Raw genomic sequence first — 19,409 nt, forward strand, 5'->3', positions numbered from 1 at the left:
GCAAGGAGTAGGGCAAGAGCCTCTTTTTCGATGGTGCTATAATGGGTCTGGTGTCTGTTAAACTTTTTTGAAAAGTAACAGACGGGATGATCTACACCGTGACCATCTTCCTGTAACAGAACAGCGCCTGCGCCACACGAGCTGGCATCAACTTCTAATTTAAAAGGGCGCTCAAAATTCGGCGCTGCTAGCACTGGTGCACTGCACAACAATGCTTTGGCGGACTCGAATGCCACCTGACACACTGGAGACCAAATAAAAGGCTTTAAAGGGCTAACAAGATCAGTCAGGGGACTAACCACATCAGAAAAATTTCTGCAAAACCCTCGATAAAAACCGGCCATTCCTAAAAAACGACGCAGAGCTCTTTTTGTCTGCGGGACAGGAAAATCTACAATGGCCTGTACTTTCGCAGCCACAGGGCGCACTTGCCCCTGTTCGACCCGTTTCCCCAAATAAGTAATGGTGGCTTTACCAAACTCACACTTAGAGAGGTTTAATGTGAGAGAAGATTCACAAAAACGTCTGAACACCTCAGAAAGCGTTTCCAGATGTTCTGACCACGTTGGAGAATAATTGACAATGTCATCCAAGTATGCCTCACAGTTTTTCACTCCAAACAATACCTTCTGCATCAGACGTTGAAACGTTGCAGGTGCGTTTCGCAACCCGAAGGGCATTACAGTGTATTGGAGGAAATGATCTGGAGTTACAAAAGCAGAGACTTCAGAAGCTCTCGGGGTTAACGGGACTTGCCAATACCCTTTTAACAGGTCTAATTTCGTGACAAACATTAGCTGAGCCCTTTTCAAGCTCAAGAGCCCTGATACGGAGATGCATAGCTTGCACTTCCAGCTCCCTGTTGCGGGTCTCCACCTCTCTTATGTGGAGCGTGAGGCGGAGATCCTCAGTGGACGTACCTTCACTGGATTCAGAAATCCGATCAGCCTCGGTGCCAGCAGCAGACGCATCAACTGCGTTAGCATCCGCTTCAGATGCAGTGCCATCTGCCCCTTTCACTGGCTTGCTTTCCGCATCCCCTCGTGGTAGTAGCACACCTTTTCCCACTAGCTTTTCAGCCAGGGTTTCCTTCAACTCTGCCTTGCGAGCACTGTAAGACACTTCCACATCATAAGAGTTAGCCACAATGAGCAGGTCCGCTTTCTTACATTTGTCAAGTTTTTCCCATGAAGGTGCCTCCACAAAACCTTCAAGTGAAAAATCCATTCCCACACACACCCCCACACAAAAAAACAAAACTGCCAACCAGAACAAGACACGCCAACCCCAACACACCAACAAGTGAGAAAAGAGACGGAACGAGCCCCCAATTATGTTACGACCCGGCTCAAAGCCGCAACATAAAAAAAGGAGACGAATACCAGAGTGTAGGTGAACAGAGGTTTTGTCTTAAACTGGAATATCAGGTCGGCTAAAATGGCTGGTGCCACCAAGGCAAAGACAAGTGAGCTCCCAAGAAGCTTGCCTCAGGTATGCTTTTATCCACACCTGACTAGGTGTGGCCAATTAGCACCAGCTGAACACACTGAGCAGATTAGAGGCTGCAGAGGGACGTAACACCTCTCTGTATTGAATCATATCTGTTATTAACCTCTGTCTCTCTTCCACAGCATGTCTTTTATCCTCTCTTCCTTCTCTCACCCCAACCAGTTGCAGCAGATGGCCCCGCCCCTCCCTGAGCCTGGTTCTGTCGGAGGTTTCTTCCTGTTAAAAGGGAGTTTTTCCTTCCCACTGTCGCCAAAGTGCTTGCTCATAGGGGGTCATATGATTGTTGGGTTTTTCTCTGTATCTATTATTGTGCGATCTACTGTACAATACAAAGCGCCTTGAGGCGACTTTTGTTGTGATTTAGCGCTATATAAATAAAATTTAATTGAATTGAAATGTTAAATTTCATTTTAAAATCTGACTGTTTAGTATAAGATCCAAAGAAAAAATGAAAATGATTTAAATGCATTTTCGTTGCACTGTAGCGACAGAAAAACTGGCTTTCAGTTGGAGTAAAAACTATGCGTAGAGTTGGATATCCTTCCTTGAAAGATGAGGTTAACATGCTCTGCGCTGTGAATACTGCAGCTTCTGAAATAAACTATGTAGAAGCCCTGACCTATAATTGCAGTTGCTAATTCTAAAAGCTATCAAATATTATCTCTTTCTCTGTAGAAAATCTAAAGTCCGGTGATCCAGTAACAGGCAAGAAGGCTGAGATAACATTGCAAAAAAAAAAAAAAAAAATCTTCTGTACTTTCCCCAACATCCAGTGAAAGTATAGAAACACAGTGCACTCTGCCAATGAGAGGATCCTGGTGGGAAATAAACACATGGATTTTGCTTTTGGCAGGAGTTATCTCTTTTTCTCCTCCACAGACTAATTCACTTTGAAATTCCCTCTTTCAGTTAACTGCACTTACTCATACCCACTGATTTCCTCCCTGCACTTTACATCTTTTTAGTACTATCTTGTTCCCCCCTTTTTTCATTGATAGCAGCTAGGTTTTTAGGCTGACATCTGCTTGACGCACCAAGCAGATGTCAGCGATTGCCTTTTGCTGAGGAAAAACTTTATGTTGTTTTGCAACTCGCATTAAAAAAGTTACATTTGATTAGAATCTATGGCCTTTTGCCAACCAGCATGTACATCTATCCCAAAGTGAAAATAAAAATACCTTTCCCCACTCATACCCCACTTATACCAGTTTTACATTTTGCTTGCCTTTTCATGTGCTCAGACTACAAAAACAACAAAACAAGATTGTAGTTTTTTTTTTTTTTTTTAATCTATCATGCAGTAAAATCAGAAAAGTGTCTTATGTCATCCATATTTATTCTGTAACATGACAAAATGCACTCCAGCCAAGAAGAGCAAGCAATTCTGAAATTCTACATCATATGACTCTAACAGAGCCCTGATCTTGACATCATGGAGTCAGTCTAAGATAACAGAAAAGAGAAGAGACAAGATGCATTGAGACAGCTTTGGCAGGATTTTTGAGGTGATAGAAAATGTAGTTGGCAATCCACTGGAAACCTGTGCGGAGTATATTCAGCACTCCAGGGGACTTTTGTTTAGTTGTGTCTGTTTACTGTCCTTGTTACAAAGTTAATTTGACTATGCATAGCTCAGCACAAGTATAGAATATATACAGTATTCATTTGGCTTTATTGGTTTTCATGCTAATCAGGGCGAACCAAAACATTGCTTGAAACTGCAACATAGTAACGCAAACTAACACAAACGCTAAATACCTTTGATCAACTGCAACTGCAAATAAGTGAGAAATTCAACTGTGCAGTTCAAGTAACCTTTGAATTTGATTGGTCAGTTTTGTAAATTGGCGGATGTTTTAAAGCATCGGTGAGAGGTGCAACTTTTAAAAGAAAGCAGTTTGCGTGACATTAATTGGATTATTAAACAGTTTATCTCCTAAATGTAATTTAGCAGATTAATAGGCTTTTTCTCCTTTTTATCACCACACAACTCACTTGGGTTGGACTGATGGATGTGCCCACTTGAACCTGGTTCTCTTGTTTCCGATAACAGGGGATTCTTCCTTTCCACTGTCTCCAAGTGGCTGCTCGCAGAAGACTCATTGTTGATGGTTGTTTTTTTCCTATATTGTCTGGTTTTTACCTAAGACTATAGACCACCTTGGGAAGACTGTTAGTGGAACTCTCTACACGCTACAAATAAAATTGAGCTGAATTGTAACTGGGTGATTTGTAGGAGGATAGGGGGTTGTCATGTCAGATGTATTACAAAGGTGGGGAGATAGTTTTGTGCATGAGATTTGTTTCCTCAACAATCAATAAGAATATACTGTTATAGCCTCTTCCTGACACAACAAGGTGCCGCAAACATTCCTCAGACATTTTAGTCCATGTTAACATGACAGCAATGCCCTTGTTGCAGATTTGTTGGCTGTTGGGATGTAGTTGCAAAAATCACATTTTAAATGGTGCTCTATGGAACTGAGAACTTAGTAAATGTGGAGCCTATTTCAGTACAGCCAGTTCATTATTATTCTGAAGAAAGGCAAAAGTCGTGTTTTTGACTTTATTGTTATCTTGCTAAAAGCAGCTATCAGAGGATCGGTACACTGCGGCCGATGGGGGAGGGATGGTACAGCCTGGTCTTCAGGCAGTTTGTGAAATAGTCACGATAAATGAATGCATCTTCTCGTGTTCATGGACACGAATTGTTCAGTGTTTTCGTGTCAGTGAGCATGAATTGGTGAGTAATGCTTTTCATTAGGAAATATATTTTGTTTGAGGAACTACACTTGCAGAAAAAGCAGGGAGGTGTCACCATGGCAACCAAGACAACAGTATATGAAAATATATGACAAGCAGTGCATTGTAACCCAAATCATCATACTGTTCTAAGCCCAACTCAGTAATTTTTAATGTTTAAATTTGATGCAACAAGACATTTGTAATCATTTATTTAAAAGTCATGCTAAATATGTGTAGAAAAAAACTGTGATGTGCATGAGTCAGACTTGGGTCACTGAGGCTACGTTCACACTGCAGGCGAAAGCGCATCAAATCCGATTTTTTTGACCCTATGCGACCCATATCCGATCATGGTGTGACAGTGTGAACGGCACAAATCCGATATTTTCAAATCCGATCTGGGTCACTTTCGTATGTGGTACTGAATCCGATACATATCTGATGTTTCAGAAAGCGACTGCTGTTTGAACGGTCAAGTCGCATTAAATCCGTCTTTTTCGTCACTGACACAAGACAGACACCAATTATCAGCGCTGGAGAAGCGCCCGAGAAGACATCGTGAACGCTTCCTGGCCATCCGGTGAAACTGTTTGGAAGTCAACATTGGAGAAACGTGAACATTTTATTTGTACTGTATAATCTGCAGATTCTGACAGAAATCTGCAACTATCCTTTGAAGCAGCGCTCCTCTAAAACAGCAATAAGGATCATTATTAGGTTATTTACATTATTATGTAAATAACAAAATAACTTAAAGCAAAAATTGGGAAACGTGAAGTCCGAAGTCTTTATATTAAGGGCCATCAGTCAAACAATACTGTTTGGTCTGGATCTAAACAGAGCGCGTTGTGTGCGACGTCTTCTTTTGCGCATGCGGGCCGCTTTGAGCGTTCACACTAGAGCGCGTTTGCTGTCGCATTTTATTTGTAGTGTGAACGAGCAGACAAAAAAATCGGATTTGATCAAAAAATCGGAATTGAGCATTAAGACCTGCAGAGTGAACGTAGCCTGAAAGTCCAGATAACTTCTAGCTGTGGACTTGGACATAGCGGGCTGATAAAAGTTTGTGTTCAGGAATACAAAATGCGAAATTTGTGTTGAAGAGAATTTAAAGAAATTTGTGTCCGACAACATGAATCAACAGATTAAAGGTCGATGTATTGATTCAGCAACATGAATTAATAGGTTAAAGGTCATGACTGCATCATGGACGCGTGTGAGACTGGGTTGGTCAACAACAATAGGTAAGCTGTGATGTTTAGACAGTAACGTATAAATAACACTGTAAACTGTCGAATCCTTACCTTATAAAATAGGGCAGCTGTATTGATTTGGTGCTATATAAATAAAACTGAATTGAATTGAACTGAAACAATGTGCCAAGCAGCATGGATCTGTGCTTTCATGCCAAAATGTTTCCAAACGTTGTCAAATTCTGACACTACCTATTAAATGTTACCGAAGAAATCTGGACTCTTTGTTTTTGAAATATTCTGTATTGTAATTCTAGTGAGGCTGTGCAAATTAACTGACAGGAGTGACTCCTGGCCTGGTCTTTTGCTACTGTAATCCATTTGCTCCAAGGTTCAATGTGTGGTGAATGTGAGTTCAGAGATGCTCTATTGCATACTTGATTGTAATGAGGGTTTTTTGAGTTACTGTTGCAGAAGCAGTAACTCTGCAACAGGTTGTGGAACCAGTTTAGAACTGTTACGCTTTCACATAGCCCCAAGATGGTTTGATATCATCATTTCTCCCTTTTGTATTTACTCAGACTATCTTTTGTTTGATGATCCGAAACACATAAATGAGAAATATGCAAAAAAAATAAATTCCGGTTTTTCTTCTCTCCTCTTCTCCAGTGAACCAGTGGCTCCTGAAATAGAGGTGAAGCTGCAGTACCACAGCAGGAGAGGCAGGAATCACTGGCGCCCTTTTCCCACTGCCGAACCAAACTGAGAAGAACAAATGGGACATGCACTCAATAAAAAGCACAAAAGCTGCACATCACTAAAGACAGCTTAAGCAAACTGATATTAGCTCAGCTCAAATGACAAAACTCTAACTGCTACGCTGGCCTCCTACTCATCCACTGTCTAACAATACTCATCGGGGCCTGCAACGATGGTACAAATCAATACAAAGTGTGAAATAGATCATAAGGACTCTAATGTCTACTGTGTACTGTCTGTTTATTTGTTTTGTGACGTCACGACGATTGAAGTTGCAATGATCCAAACATTTTATGGCTAATTTATAGATGTGTGGATGCAGCTAAAAATGCCAGTTCCTGGGGTTTGGCTGTGATAATCACTTATCAAATCTGGTACAGAAAGCAATTATAAAAAAACCTCATTGATTCACCAGAGGAACTGTTGCATTTCTAACATGTCTGTGTACGTTTTCAGTCATTCAGGTCATGGTAGTCTAAGGAGCTTGGTCTTGAAGACATGTCACCTCTCATCCAACAAGCTTCTTCAGTTCATTTTGCATTCCCAATGATGATCGATACCCCTGCCATTAAAGAAACCCTCGGCTTTGTTATGATGAGACACGATAACATGCCTATCCTGATATCAAATAATGATTAAATATGATCATTTTGAAAAGAGAATTCAGAACTTGTGAAATGAGGCTACATAGCTAAAGGGAGGCAGAAGCTGGATCTCTGACAGTTTACAGACCTGAACAGATGGAGCCACTGGAGATTGGAAAGAGATAGGTCACTTAATTTGCATGATTTTGAAAATGTTCACTCGTCTTCATGGTATTTAATTAAAAAGTGGAGTCAGAGTTCATCTCACATCAAGTCCCTGCTTTTCACAGCGATGTATTAAGAGCTGACCTTCCTTCCATTACTCCAAGAGCAAACAGACTGTTTTCACCAAAGTATATTCTGCAAAGCGTACCCTCTGCAAATTAACCATTTAGTAATCCCTGCATTAAATAGAAGCAGTTGCTAGAATCAGCCTAGCCACTGTAATGAGATATGTCAAGCCTGTCTGGCTTTGGATTTGTCCCCCACCCAAAATGATGTAGAAGGAGTGTGGGGGACAAAACAAAACAAAACAACAAAAGGTTTTTCTTGTACAGTTGTAACTGAAGTAAAAGCACCACTTTGCAGTCATTGTAATTAGGATTTGGGGAAAGAACAAAGTCATTCGAGAAGTATAAAGAAGGTCAGATGCAGTTGTGGATCTAAAGAAAACATTTGGAAGGGTAGCAAGAGAGGAACTCTGGCACTGCATTATGGAGTCAGGAGTGGCAAAGAAGTTTGTAAGTCTGGTACTGGACAGCAGGACAGTGGTAAGGTGTGGGGTAGAGTCACAGATGTGGCTAGAATTACATTAGGGATCAGCTCTGAGTCTCTTCCATTTCACAGTGGAGATAGACAGACAGGTTGACAGATGAGGTATGACCAGTCAAGTGTCCATGAACTGTGATAGACTACCTGATCTATAGTGAGAGTAAGGAGCAGGTGGAAGGGAGTCTGGACAGGTGGAGGTATGCTTTGGTGAGGAGAAGAGAAGTAAGATGGAATATGTGTGTGAAGGAGAGGGAGACAGATGGAAAGGTAAACGGCCAAGAAGCAGAGACAAGGAGGTTAGATGTGCTTAAATACCCGGGCTCAGCCATCTAAAGCAATGAGAAGTACACAAGAAGAGTAGATGAAAACGAGCGTATTGGGTGATTTATGAGCAGGGATGGCTTACATGATGCTAGTGAGATGCGCTATGATGTATGGTTAGGAGACAGTCGCACTAACTAAAAGACAGGAGGCCGAGCTGGAGGTGGTAGTGCTGAAGATGTTAAGGTTTTCATTTCGAGTGAGAAGAATAAACAGGATTAGAAATGAGGACATCAAAGGCAAAGCTCAGGTTGAGTTGTTTGGAAACAAAATTAAAGAGACAAGGCTGAGAGGTTTGGACATGTGCAGAGGAGGGACGGTGGGTATATTGCACAACAGATGTTGAATATGGAGATTCCAGGCAGGAGGGATAGAGGGAGACCACAGAGTTGATTCATGGATATAGTAAACGAGGACATGCACACAGATGGTGTGACAGAAGAGGATGCTAGAGATAGAGTGAGACAGAGGGAGATGATCTGCTGTGATGACTCCTAAAGGGAGCAGCTAAAAGGAGAACAAAGAACAGCGTGATGATGTTGGAAAAACACTAAATCAGTGTAGTAAAAACACTGAGAAGAGAGGAGTGGGTCAAAAAATATATTAGTCTTGAACACGGGACAAAGCTGATAGTCAGCGTTAACCGTGACACCAAAGGTTCATTCTTGTTATTCAAGTACCTAGCTTACTAATACTGCTGTAACAGTACAAAAAATGCTATTTCCTTATTTTCTTCACCAATAATCAGGATAGTGACTATTTGACTTGAATTTGTAAGCATTGTATCTCTTTCACAGTGTGTGAGGATTTTGATATTTAAGTTAAAGAGTCCCACATTCACATCATTAAACGACTCAATGTGGCAACTGTCAGTATTCTGCTGCCATTTCACTTAAGATTTCCCGCAGTCTTTAGCAAAATCTTAACTAAAAACATGAATGATACTGTACAGAACCAGTCTGAAGAGTACTGAGTGAGTGATGAAAATTTTTTCTTAAATATACAGTATTTTTTTTTTTTCAATCCATGAAAAAAATCTGTCACATTTTATGGCATAATTATATTTAACTGTCGTTACATTTCCTGTCATTCCCTTTTTTGCCGGGTCAGATATATCAGAAAAAGACAAGTTTCCCAGCTATAATTATCACATTTGACATTTATTTTCAGACGATGGCAGTTATTGCAACTCCAATATTATTTAAACACAGTATTAGCTTTGACCTTTTTGCAAATCATTTTACAAAATACCTTAAATACAGAATGCTACATACTGGATTTTGAAGGTTTTCAACCAGCATGTTTTACGGTAAACATTAGTTGATGCTACCTACCTAATAAAGTTGTTAGGCTGTAACCATTACAGCCAACTAATCTGCATTTCTCAAAATGAAAAGTAGTTATTGTAATTTGTTTATGTGCCATGAGAGAAATGAAAACAAAGATAACTGATAACTGGGCGGTTGGGGTTAGTTGGAGAAGAAAGGGTCAAATTTATCCAGAGTAACACAGAGAGACACAACAAGATTACATTTCTCCACATTCAACAATTCTGCCAGTGAAATCATGTTGTTGATAATTATTATCAAGTGTAAATGACATTACTGATCATGTTGTTATTAAAGTGAGAAAGTGCGACCGTCTCCAATAATATATTCAAAATACAGACACTAATGTTTGAAATATTCAATTTTCTCTGTGGCATTTTCTTATAAACAAATTTGTTTAATTATTATTTTTTATTTGATTTGTGTTTTTACATTTAAGCTTTTCATATGTTTCCATCCTTCTCAAGATGGCCAATAAGGTACCAACAACTGTTCACATTAAAGATCTTCATGGGTTCAAGGCCTGATCAAAACCATCAAATCAAAAAGACTTTCTTTGTTTCATTCAGGTTTAACATGCATTGATGCTTGTAGATCTTAAAATTGTTGGATAAAGATTCCCATCACAGAGACAATTTATGTAATGGTTTCCCATCATGGATTGACACTAACCGAACTGGTCGACTTGTGGGATTGTTTTTTTATTTTTACCTTCCAGTCTGCTGTGATGTTGTATCTCATGAAGAAAAAAAACTGACTCTTTATGTTTGTTTAGTTTAAATATGTAACTGTAATGAAAAAAAAGAACTGTGATGAGCTATGGGAGCTATGTGCTACAACATCTAGAAAAGGAATTTACAATTATAAAAGCTATATTTCATTTGAGGTAACTTGAAATTATACTCATGTATGTTGAATGTAAATATGAGTTTTGTTTAAGATGGATTACAGTGGAGATTATTACCTTTTTGGACAAAATAAATGCTATTGTTTTATGTTTAAAGATTGTGGAACTCATATAATTAATTAGTTCATCTATTTTGAAATTAGTAGAAGCTTCATTGAGTGTCTTTGTCATAAACTACTAACAGTGTAACAAAGCATTTAATGAGAATGAGCAGCGGTGACTGTCTGGATTTAATAGGAAATGAAAACAGGCATAGAGAATAGTGAGATCCAGACTGTTTGAATGATGCTGAAAAATATACACAGTGAGTATACACAGTCTAGAACCTTTTAAAGGTTTCCAGAGTCTGTTCTGCTGGAAATTGTGAGTACCAGTGTTGTAGGGCAAACTAAAAGCAGGGACTATGGAAAACAACAATAATGTGATAAATAATGTACTTTCCTGTAAGCATGCATGCTCCAGGCACTTTATTAGGTACAGTGCACTTTGCTAATACTCTGTTGGAATCTCGTTTGCCTTCAGAACTGACTTAATTCTGTTATACATAGATTTAACAATGCAGTCTTATGCAGTAGATGCAGATTTGTATGACGCACATCGATGATGCAAATCACCTGTTATGCCGCATCCCAAAGGTATCTTATTAGACCAAGATCTGGTGACTGTGGAGGGCATTGGAGAACAGCGAAGTGCATTTTCATGTTCAAAAAAGCAGTGACATGGTGTTTATACTGTTGTCATAAAGGGATGGACGTGGTAAGCAATGATATTCAGGTAGGCTTTGGCATTTAAATGATGCTCAGCTGAAGTGCTCAGGCACAAAGTGTAACAAGAACCTCCCTCCCCACTGCTCCACCCCCGTACTGCCACCAAGGAGTGACCCCTTATCTGGTCTTTTGCTACTAAAGCACATTTGCTTTAACATGCGGTGAGTTCAGAGATGAGGCTCTCTGCATGCCTTGGTTGTAACAAGCAGTTATTTCAGTTACCATTGCCTTCTTATTACCAACTATTAAATGAACTGCCACTCGCTGGATATTTTCTGTGTTGCTTACTAGTTTCTGTAAACTCTTTAGATAGCTATGTTGGAAACGCCCAGCAGATTTTTTGCAAATACTGAGATAAGCTAAACCAACAACCATGCTAAAGTTCAAAGTTGCTAAAATCCCGTTTGTTCCCCATTTTGATGTTTGGTTCACAGGAGGTCTTCTTGACCAAGTCCATATGCATAAATGAATTGAGTTGCTGCCACGTGATTGGTCATTTCTGTTTTGTTTATTTGTCTTAAATAAAGTGTTGTAGTCTCACAGAAGGTTATTAGACTTCTTGGCTGGGAAGCGTTTAGTGTTTAAGGTTTAATTCTTTTATTTCCATTATACAATTACAGTACAAAAAAAGTACACTACTACATCAAATAATAAATAATGATACTAATAATAATAATAAATGAATTAAATTATTCAAAGTTGTAAAAATTGTTGGTTAAATCCAACAAGCTTGCTGCTGTTATTTTTTTTACAGTTATTTTGCTGTCTACCATTTTCTGTTAAGTTATCACCCCAGCACAGCTTGTGTGTAACAACTAGCACTCCCAGTTTAAAAGTTTGTCGTATGTTTTTCGGAGCATTGAGAATGAATGACTATTGGCTTTCAACATGGCAGTCATTCCTGATCAGGGTCATGAAGTGGATATTTAAAGGAATAAAACGTCAACCCAAGCCAGGTGGTTGTGAGTGGGTCTTCCAGGATGCCAGTGACTTAAAATATACTGTGAAGTAGCGACTCAAAAAGAAGCACATTAATATTATGGAGTGGCCTGGGCAGTTTCCAGACCTCGAATCTATAGAAAGTTCATGGAGGGAGCCAAAACTTTCTGTAAAGATGAGTGACCCAAAATCACTCTTGAGATGTGTGCAGACCTGAAGAACTGCTACAAGAAAGGTCTGCATGTCTTCATCAAGTGCTAAGTGCTAAGAAATTGGGGATAAAGAGTGGAAGACATGCAGTAAAGGGCTACAGGCCAGACTCGTACCCAGCTGACTGCAGCACCTCTAATTTATGTTTTACTTGGGAATCAAATGCTAATCTCATTACATTACACACAAATAAATTGATAATTTGTGTTTTTTCTGGAATTTTGGTTGATATAAGGGTAGTATGCATGTTGGATTTTGAGGGGGGGGGGGGGGGGGGGGGGAGGTGTTTGAGTTTTGTTCGAAAAAGAATGACTTCATAAGAAAAAAAAATCACATATGCAGGACACCTTAAAATAGTTTTTTAATTAAGCAGCAAGGCAGAACAAAATCAGGGCTGCATCAAGACACGAGAACTAAACCCCAATTCAACCAGACCCAGAACAGATCCGGAATTAAAACAGGATTACAACAGTTCAAAATCAGGACTACTGAGGACTTAACCAAGACAGAACCAGAATCAAAACTAGATGATAGTAGCACTAAAAATCATCATTTGACTAACATGTCTGTCTCACCTGCTCTTGTTCCGTCTCTGTTCTGTCCTCATTCTCCCCTCTCTCTCTCTCTCTTCCTCTCTCTCTCTCCCTCTTTGTGCTGACAATCCAGCCAAACACCAACATCATCAAATATAAAGTTGAAACCAGATATTTACATACTCTTCAGGTAAAAACAAACACTTTTTTAATTGTAACATCAAATCAGACTAAATGTTTATTTTTTTTAGATTGATAAATATAAAAACATATTTGTTAACTTTAAGAGTAAAGAGAGAGACTATCTGTATTTCTTAATTGCAAATGGCACCAAATTGTATTCAAAATTGAGCCACACTTACAATTCTTTTCCTGGTGTTTTGGTTGATATCTCTCTCTTATATGCATCCACAGGTGTGCCACCAATTTACTCACATGGACTCTACTAACCTATCAGAAGCTTCTTCAGCTCAGAATGGAATCTCTGGAGTTTTCTTATTAATTAACAATAAACTTAGTGTATATGTACTCCTAAATTTGATGAAAGTGACAAAACATAGACAGCTCTCTCTCTCTTTATTCTGACATTTAATTAATTCAAAAGATATTTCAATATTTATTTATCTAAAACAAAACAAGTTTACTCTAAATTCATGTTTAACAGTAAAAAAAAAAGTTAGTTTTTTTCCCTAAAGTGTATGTAGATATCTGGTTTAAACTGTGAATATACTGCTGTGTATTGAAATTCCTCTTGTTTTGCATAGAAATATACTGAACAACATACAAAGTATAATATATAAAATACTACCAGAGTTTTTTCTTTGAAAGAAGCTCCTTATGTCCATTGTTGTGTTCATCAGTACATAACTGAAACCGATTTAGAGAGCTTTGTTTAGCCGTGGAGGGTAACAACTGAAAATATGAAATAAACACACATGTAAGCTGAGACTCTCTAAAGAAACAGCATTGTTGTTGTTCGGCTTTTCATTTCGCCATTTGTTGATTCACTCGAAGAGCAAGTAACGTAATATGGGTCAAGTGATCAGTTTGATATTAATCTTTCGTGATACACCGTCATATTTACATTATTTGTACGGTACGAATGACTTGCTTTGGTACCTGGTACCTCTGTCTGCTTTCTCCCCCCTTGCTCTCATGTGCTGTGCTCAGTCGCCTAGTGCCTGAGCTTGGATCATGCCAAAATTAGGGGGAATTTACAACTGTGCGCTATGAATATTGTGTGTAGTTTTGTGTTTTATACAGTTGTAATGACAGGCATCTAACTATGAAACAAATGACACTGCAAAAGACACCGGGGCTCTAAAAAAACAACCCGGGCTTAAGCCCAGTAAGGCCCCTCCCCCCCCCCCGCCCGCGCTCCACCGATGCTGCTGACTGTTCATTTCTTTGTAAGTGAACAAACCTACAGGTTGAGCGCAAACAAGGGGTGTCTATAGTATTCAGATCTGTAGCTAATGCTTTTGCCTTAGGGTGGAAACTGGAGCTTTAGAAGACAGCTAGGTACAAGTAATTTAATGGTACACCTAACCAAATGCTTTTGGCAGCAGTGTTGGTGATTCAGTATTAAAAGAATGCAGTGTATCCATATGTTCTTAATAGGGCACCTGCAAAAAGTCAAGTTTTTTACATCAGAAGATGAGGTCTCTTTTGTGTTCTGAGGTTAACTATGCTGTTTGTTTCACATCTTCTCAAAGATAAATGCCCTTATGACTCTTTCCAGACTCTTTCCAGTATGCCAACTTTAGTTGTGGCTCTACGCGGTATATGCAACACATAAATAACCAGCTGCAGAGTCAGGGCCAAATGGAAGGGTATACAGACTGGCTTTGTTGTGACCCTACTAGCCATTACTCAAACCCCAGTTGTTTTGTTGTTGTTGTTGTTGTTTTGCTTTGTTTTGTTTGTTTTTTGTTTTAAAGCCACTTTACAACGTGCTCTGTGAATTTCCCTTTCACAGCCTAACTATTACTGGCATTCCCATAGTGTTGATTAAACTTACTAAAACAGTTACTGGTAATGGTAAAAATGATTTTTAAAATATCTTTGTCAGCATTAGCAAAATATGCATTGTCAATATTAGTTTCCAATGACACAAGTCATTCTCTCCATTCCCTATCAAAACTTTGTAACTAGTTTTTTTATTGCACATACAGAGATGCTCACAATTTATTCGTTATCTTATCTTCACTAATCTATAGTAAATTAGTCACAGGGCAAGAGGCAGGGCACACCCTGGCCAATCTGATTAATGTAAATGTCAATCTGTCTCAAACCTCTCCTACACATTAACAAATAATTACTGTGTCAATTAAACAAGAATTACATAATGAAATAAGTCGTTTTAAATCCTCCATTCACACACAAACAACTGGCTCATATCATAATCTGTGTATTTGTGAACATCCATCTAAATACTTTGCTGATGATTTATTTAGACTTAACAAATCATCAAGAAATCACCTAAACGGCTTGTTTGCACTTGATGATATACATGGATTGTTAATCCTTAGTCTAATAAATCCAGTGTATAAAAATACAGTCGTTAGATATGCTCTAGTAAATTGTGTCTAATTATACTGATGGTCAGTTCTGTGTTTAGGTGTGATGCAATGAGCACAACATTTGCTGCAACTCTGCTTGTAGGCTGACTCATTATTGACAGTGACTAATTATGATGTGTTCCACATATGATATAATTGCTGCTGGTTTGAGCACATATGTCAAGTGAAGATAGGTTCTAATATCCTGTTTTGGAACTACAGTTAAAAAAAATTAAGCTAAAGGTAAGTTAGCATGGTGTGTAGGGCAGTGCAAACGTCATCCTTTCATCTGTAGAAACATTACTTTGAGAGTGCCTGGGAAATAAAAGGCACAAAACTCTAAAATAAAAGAAAATGAAAAACAAAAAAGCAATAGAAAATTTCTTGTTGCAAGACTGCTGCTCTTAGCTCAAGGCCACATCTGCTCCTATATATCAAAGCCAGAGCAAGTTTTGTCTAGGTTACATAAGCATGTCCCATTACACCAGGTGAGAACTGCTGCTCTGGAAGGCTACCTATATAAACCCAGAGGAAAACCCACATTATGTAACTGATAGCTCCAGTACACAGACTCTGTGTGAGTCACATTCAGCGGTATTATAAAACAGAACCTGTACGCCATTAGAATAAAGCATGATACAGTGGAACACACAAGAGATATACACAAATCTGATTATTTCTATGTTTTGTTTGTTCCTAGCGTAATTTCATTTCTTAATGCATGACAGGCATGGCAATACTGAAACAGAATTTAGTTAAAGTATATAAAACAGTGAAGCTTTCTTAAGCTGGATAGGCCCCTGCTCTGCTGTTGAGTAATGATGGGTTGTCAGGCTGGGCTGACTACCAGTAAAAGTAAAGAATGCATCCAAGTTCAGTTACATGTTTGGGTGAAGAGGTCTCACTCTGTGTGATTGTGTATGCTGGGATGATGTAACAAGCACATCATTGTTGCTGTAATTCTTGAACGGCATGAGGATAGAAAAGTTGCAGAGAATCGATGCCTTTTCAGAGTAAGTCAAACCAACGGAGGGAGAAACATCACAGCATGACTAAACTGAAATTCTATCAATCCAGTTTCTTTTACAGACTTTCTTATTCTCACACCAAAAGAAACTTTGTAACAAATGGCATGCCATCACCCTATCAGAATACATCACGAAGGAAAGATTTCAAGAGCCACCGTTGTTGCATTCTCGAGCCACCATCTTTTACAGGTTTTCAGTCAGAACCAAATAAACAATATCTATGAATAATTGTTGTAAAACAAACAAAGGGAAAAAATGAATACTAATCCATTTGTCTCGTCTCATCCAGCTGCTGTAATATTTTGTCTGGATATAAGTGATGCCATTGCTACAGAAAAGGATTAGGGCCACTTTTTTTTTTCTTTTTCAGAATTTAATAGAACATCTGTCTTTCCACTTTAGTGTTTGTGGTTAAGAGGTTATGAAGCATATTGAAAATGGCCTTTTCTAAAGGGTTAAGTTGAGACATTTCACCATTCAGTTTTGTTTCCTTGTGATTACAGTCTTAACAGATGGACTTGTATTGTTTTTGCCTTGTAAGTTTTTTTTGTGTATTTATATATTATTACAGCAAAATATGGTCTTGAAGACACCTGCATGATAATACTATGGCAATTATTTGTATGTCTGGAGAGAGTTTAGAACATAATGGCATCACAACAGTGATGTTCAGCGAAAGGTGTGTCGTTAGAACTGATTGCGGCTGGTGTTATCCCTTTTCCAGTCTGTAGTCTTGATGAAAAGTCAAAATGAAATTTGATTTTGTAGCTAAAGCTTATTTAATATTCACAAGCACTGCTCACTCTGGGAAAACTGTTTTTTTGAAGTGCCCTTTTGCTTGAGAGAAGCTTTGTGATTTCTGAAAATTATGATGAGAACATAAAGCCTTTTGTTCTATTTGCATTCAGTGTTTGAGTTTCATGGATCTACTTGTAACAAATCAGTCAAACTTAATCTATGTAGTACATATGAACTGTGCTTTACAAGTGACTGATAAATGCTTTTGTTGGCAAGGATAGATTTGAGGCTCAATGCAGCTAAAAAAAAATAACCTATAAGGGTCGGTACCAGCACTGTGACACTTTGTAATGGCAGACTAATGCTCCTCCCAGCCCGTTCTCACTCCCGAGACGTAACATGGCGACGTTTTGTCACGTCCCGCGGCGTTCCTGATGAACGCAAAAGGAGACCTTCGGCGTTCTTATGGTATGCGCCAGGTTATGACTGAAATCCAGTGCAATGACGCTCCCGCGGTAATAGACGTTCCAGCCCTGTATTGCAGCCCTAAACCTAACCTTATCCCTAGCCCTAACCATAACCTTTTTCCTGATCTTAACCAGGACTTTAATGATGTGAAATAGCGTGTTTCTAAGCGATTTGAAGAAAAAGAGCGAACATGTGTAGATTGAGTCCATACGGTTCTCATATTTCCTCATTTTTCGAGGTCGTCATTTAGGAACGCGGTGGGTAGCCGAAAAACGTAATATGTTGACGATTTGTCACCTAGCGTAAAATGTTACGCTGTGGGAGTGAGAACGTGTTGCTCCTCCTTAGGTAGGCTACCCTACATGTAAACATCTGTGACCTATATAATGAAATGATGTGTTGGATCGGTCAAAGCATTTTACTGCATAAATTACATTCAAGACATGATATAATCATGAATTACAGACATGATATGTCTTGAATGTAATTCAAGACATATCATGTCTTGAAGACATATCATGTCTCTAGTTGGATAACTGCTGGACATATCTTCATATTTAGGGAACATTACGTCATTTACCTCTGCTGCAACATTAGCTTAGCATTAGCAAGTGCTGCGGTGCTATGGTATTATGAGGCTCTCACTGAAAATATGTGAGTTGTGTTTAATCCTTTTTAATAAACTATAATCAACTTTATAACCATTATTGATATAATAAGACTGAAGAAGGATGAGTGATGAAACATTTCTTCCACTGAAAACGATGCGTCCAGATGAACAGAATCAACTTCTTGGGATTTCCTTTGTTAGGAATCAAATGATTAAATAAAAACATTTTTTATGAAATTGCTATGTGCTATTATTAAAGAGTTGGCACTCAATGTAATAAGGGTCAAAAGCTTTGATTCAGCGCTATGACTGAATTGAATTATTGTGATTGACATGTAGAGCTCAGAAGGGATTTTTGCAAACATGCTTACACATCATAACTGGCTAAGTCAGGGTGATATTTTCTGGGCCGAGGGAGTCCAAACAGAACGTCCCAGGCTTAGATAATAAGGCTTAGAATTGATGGATGAGAACATGGATGACCGAGCATGTGTCCAGACATTATTGATAAGAACATCTCAGATTATTCATAACTTTACCATTGCTAGCAAGATAACAGGTAAGGTGGCTAAATATTTTAGTGGAAGGTCACTTGATGAGGCATGGCTATGATTACTATAAAGTTATGAATAGTTTTAAGACTCTTTAGTTGTCCCGAAGAAGGTTTTGCATCCTGTGGTGTAACAGATTCCATTCCCACATAACTCATCTTTCCCATTCTATAAAAGTCTTAAAGAAAGACTTTATTTGAAACTGGTAGTCACCCCTTTACAAAGACAGTATAATGAGTCTAGCAGTAACAAGAATTTACTACAGTTTGAGGTCTGAGAAATGCTACATCCAGCATTTTTGGAACTTGAAGTTGGAATTTCTCTGCTGCTACATTGTGATTTTTTTCCCAGATCTGTTTCTCTTCGCTTCCCTTTTGGAACTAGCAATACTAAATCAAATAACATTTCCGCCGCAAATCAAATATTCATGTATGCAGCAAGTGTAATATATAAACTAATAAAGAACAACTTTTGACATGCAGTGTCAAAGCATATTGGTGCCCCTGCTTCTAAAAAAGAATGAAAGGTGTTTTTGCTGAACGATCGAGTAGTCTCAGCATGAAGGTCTGGAACCAGACAGAGAGGCCTAGAGAAGCTACAGTGTATTTGACCTAGATCCTCTCTTAAAGAGTATGGAGCTTCTTTTTTCTTTCCATGGACACAGAAAGCAACGTGATTTGTCTGCAAATTCAGCTCACAAGGCATTCCTTATCAAATATTTATCCTCATTTTGGATTCAGAGCTGTATCTGTGAAGAGGAGTCTGCGAGTGTGTGTACGAACATGTGCCATCCTGATTTTTGTGCGTCTGTGCGTGTATGTGTGTGCACTCTTATCCATCCATCGAGCTCTTGGCTAGGCTGTATTTTGTCAGATTAAAGAGGGTCT

At 38.7% G+C, this 19,409-nt stretch overlaps 1 protein-coding gene across 1 annotated transcript in view; it reads left to right on the top strand.

Moving 5' to 3' along the window:
* Positions 1-10,213, top strand: part of LOC102793715 (carbonic anhydrase-related protein 10-like) — a 148,223-nt gene extending 138,010 nt beyond the window's left edge. Inside the window, exon 9 of the mRNA XM_006806209.2 lies at positions 6,117-10,213. Coding sequence (XP_006806272.2) covers positions 6,117-6,139 — 23 coding nt within the window. The 3' untranslated portion in view covers positions 6,140-10,213. The remainder of the gene's footprint in view (positions 1-6,116) is intronic.
* The last annotated feature ends 9,196 nt before the right edge of the window (positions 10,214-19,409 follow it).

Source organism: Neolamprologus brichardi, unplaced genomic scaffold, assembly GCF_056152115.1.
Source record: "Neolamprologus brichardi isolate AB-2024 unplaced genomic scaffold, ASM5615211v1 NODE_ptg000031l+_length_7269946_cov_1, whole genome shotgun sequence".
Classification (NCBI taxonomy): domain Eukaryota; kingdom Metazoa; phylum Chordata; class Actinopteri; order Cichliformes; family Cichlidae; genus Neolamprologus; species Neolamprologus brichardi.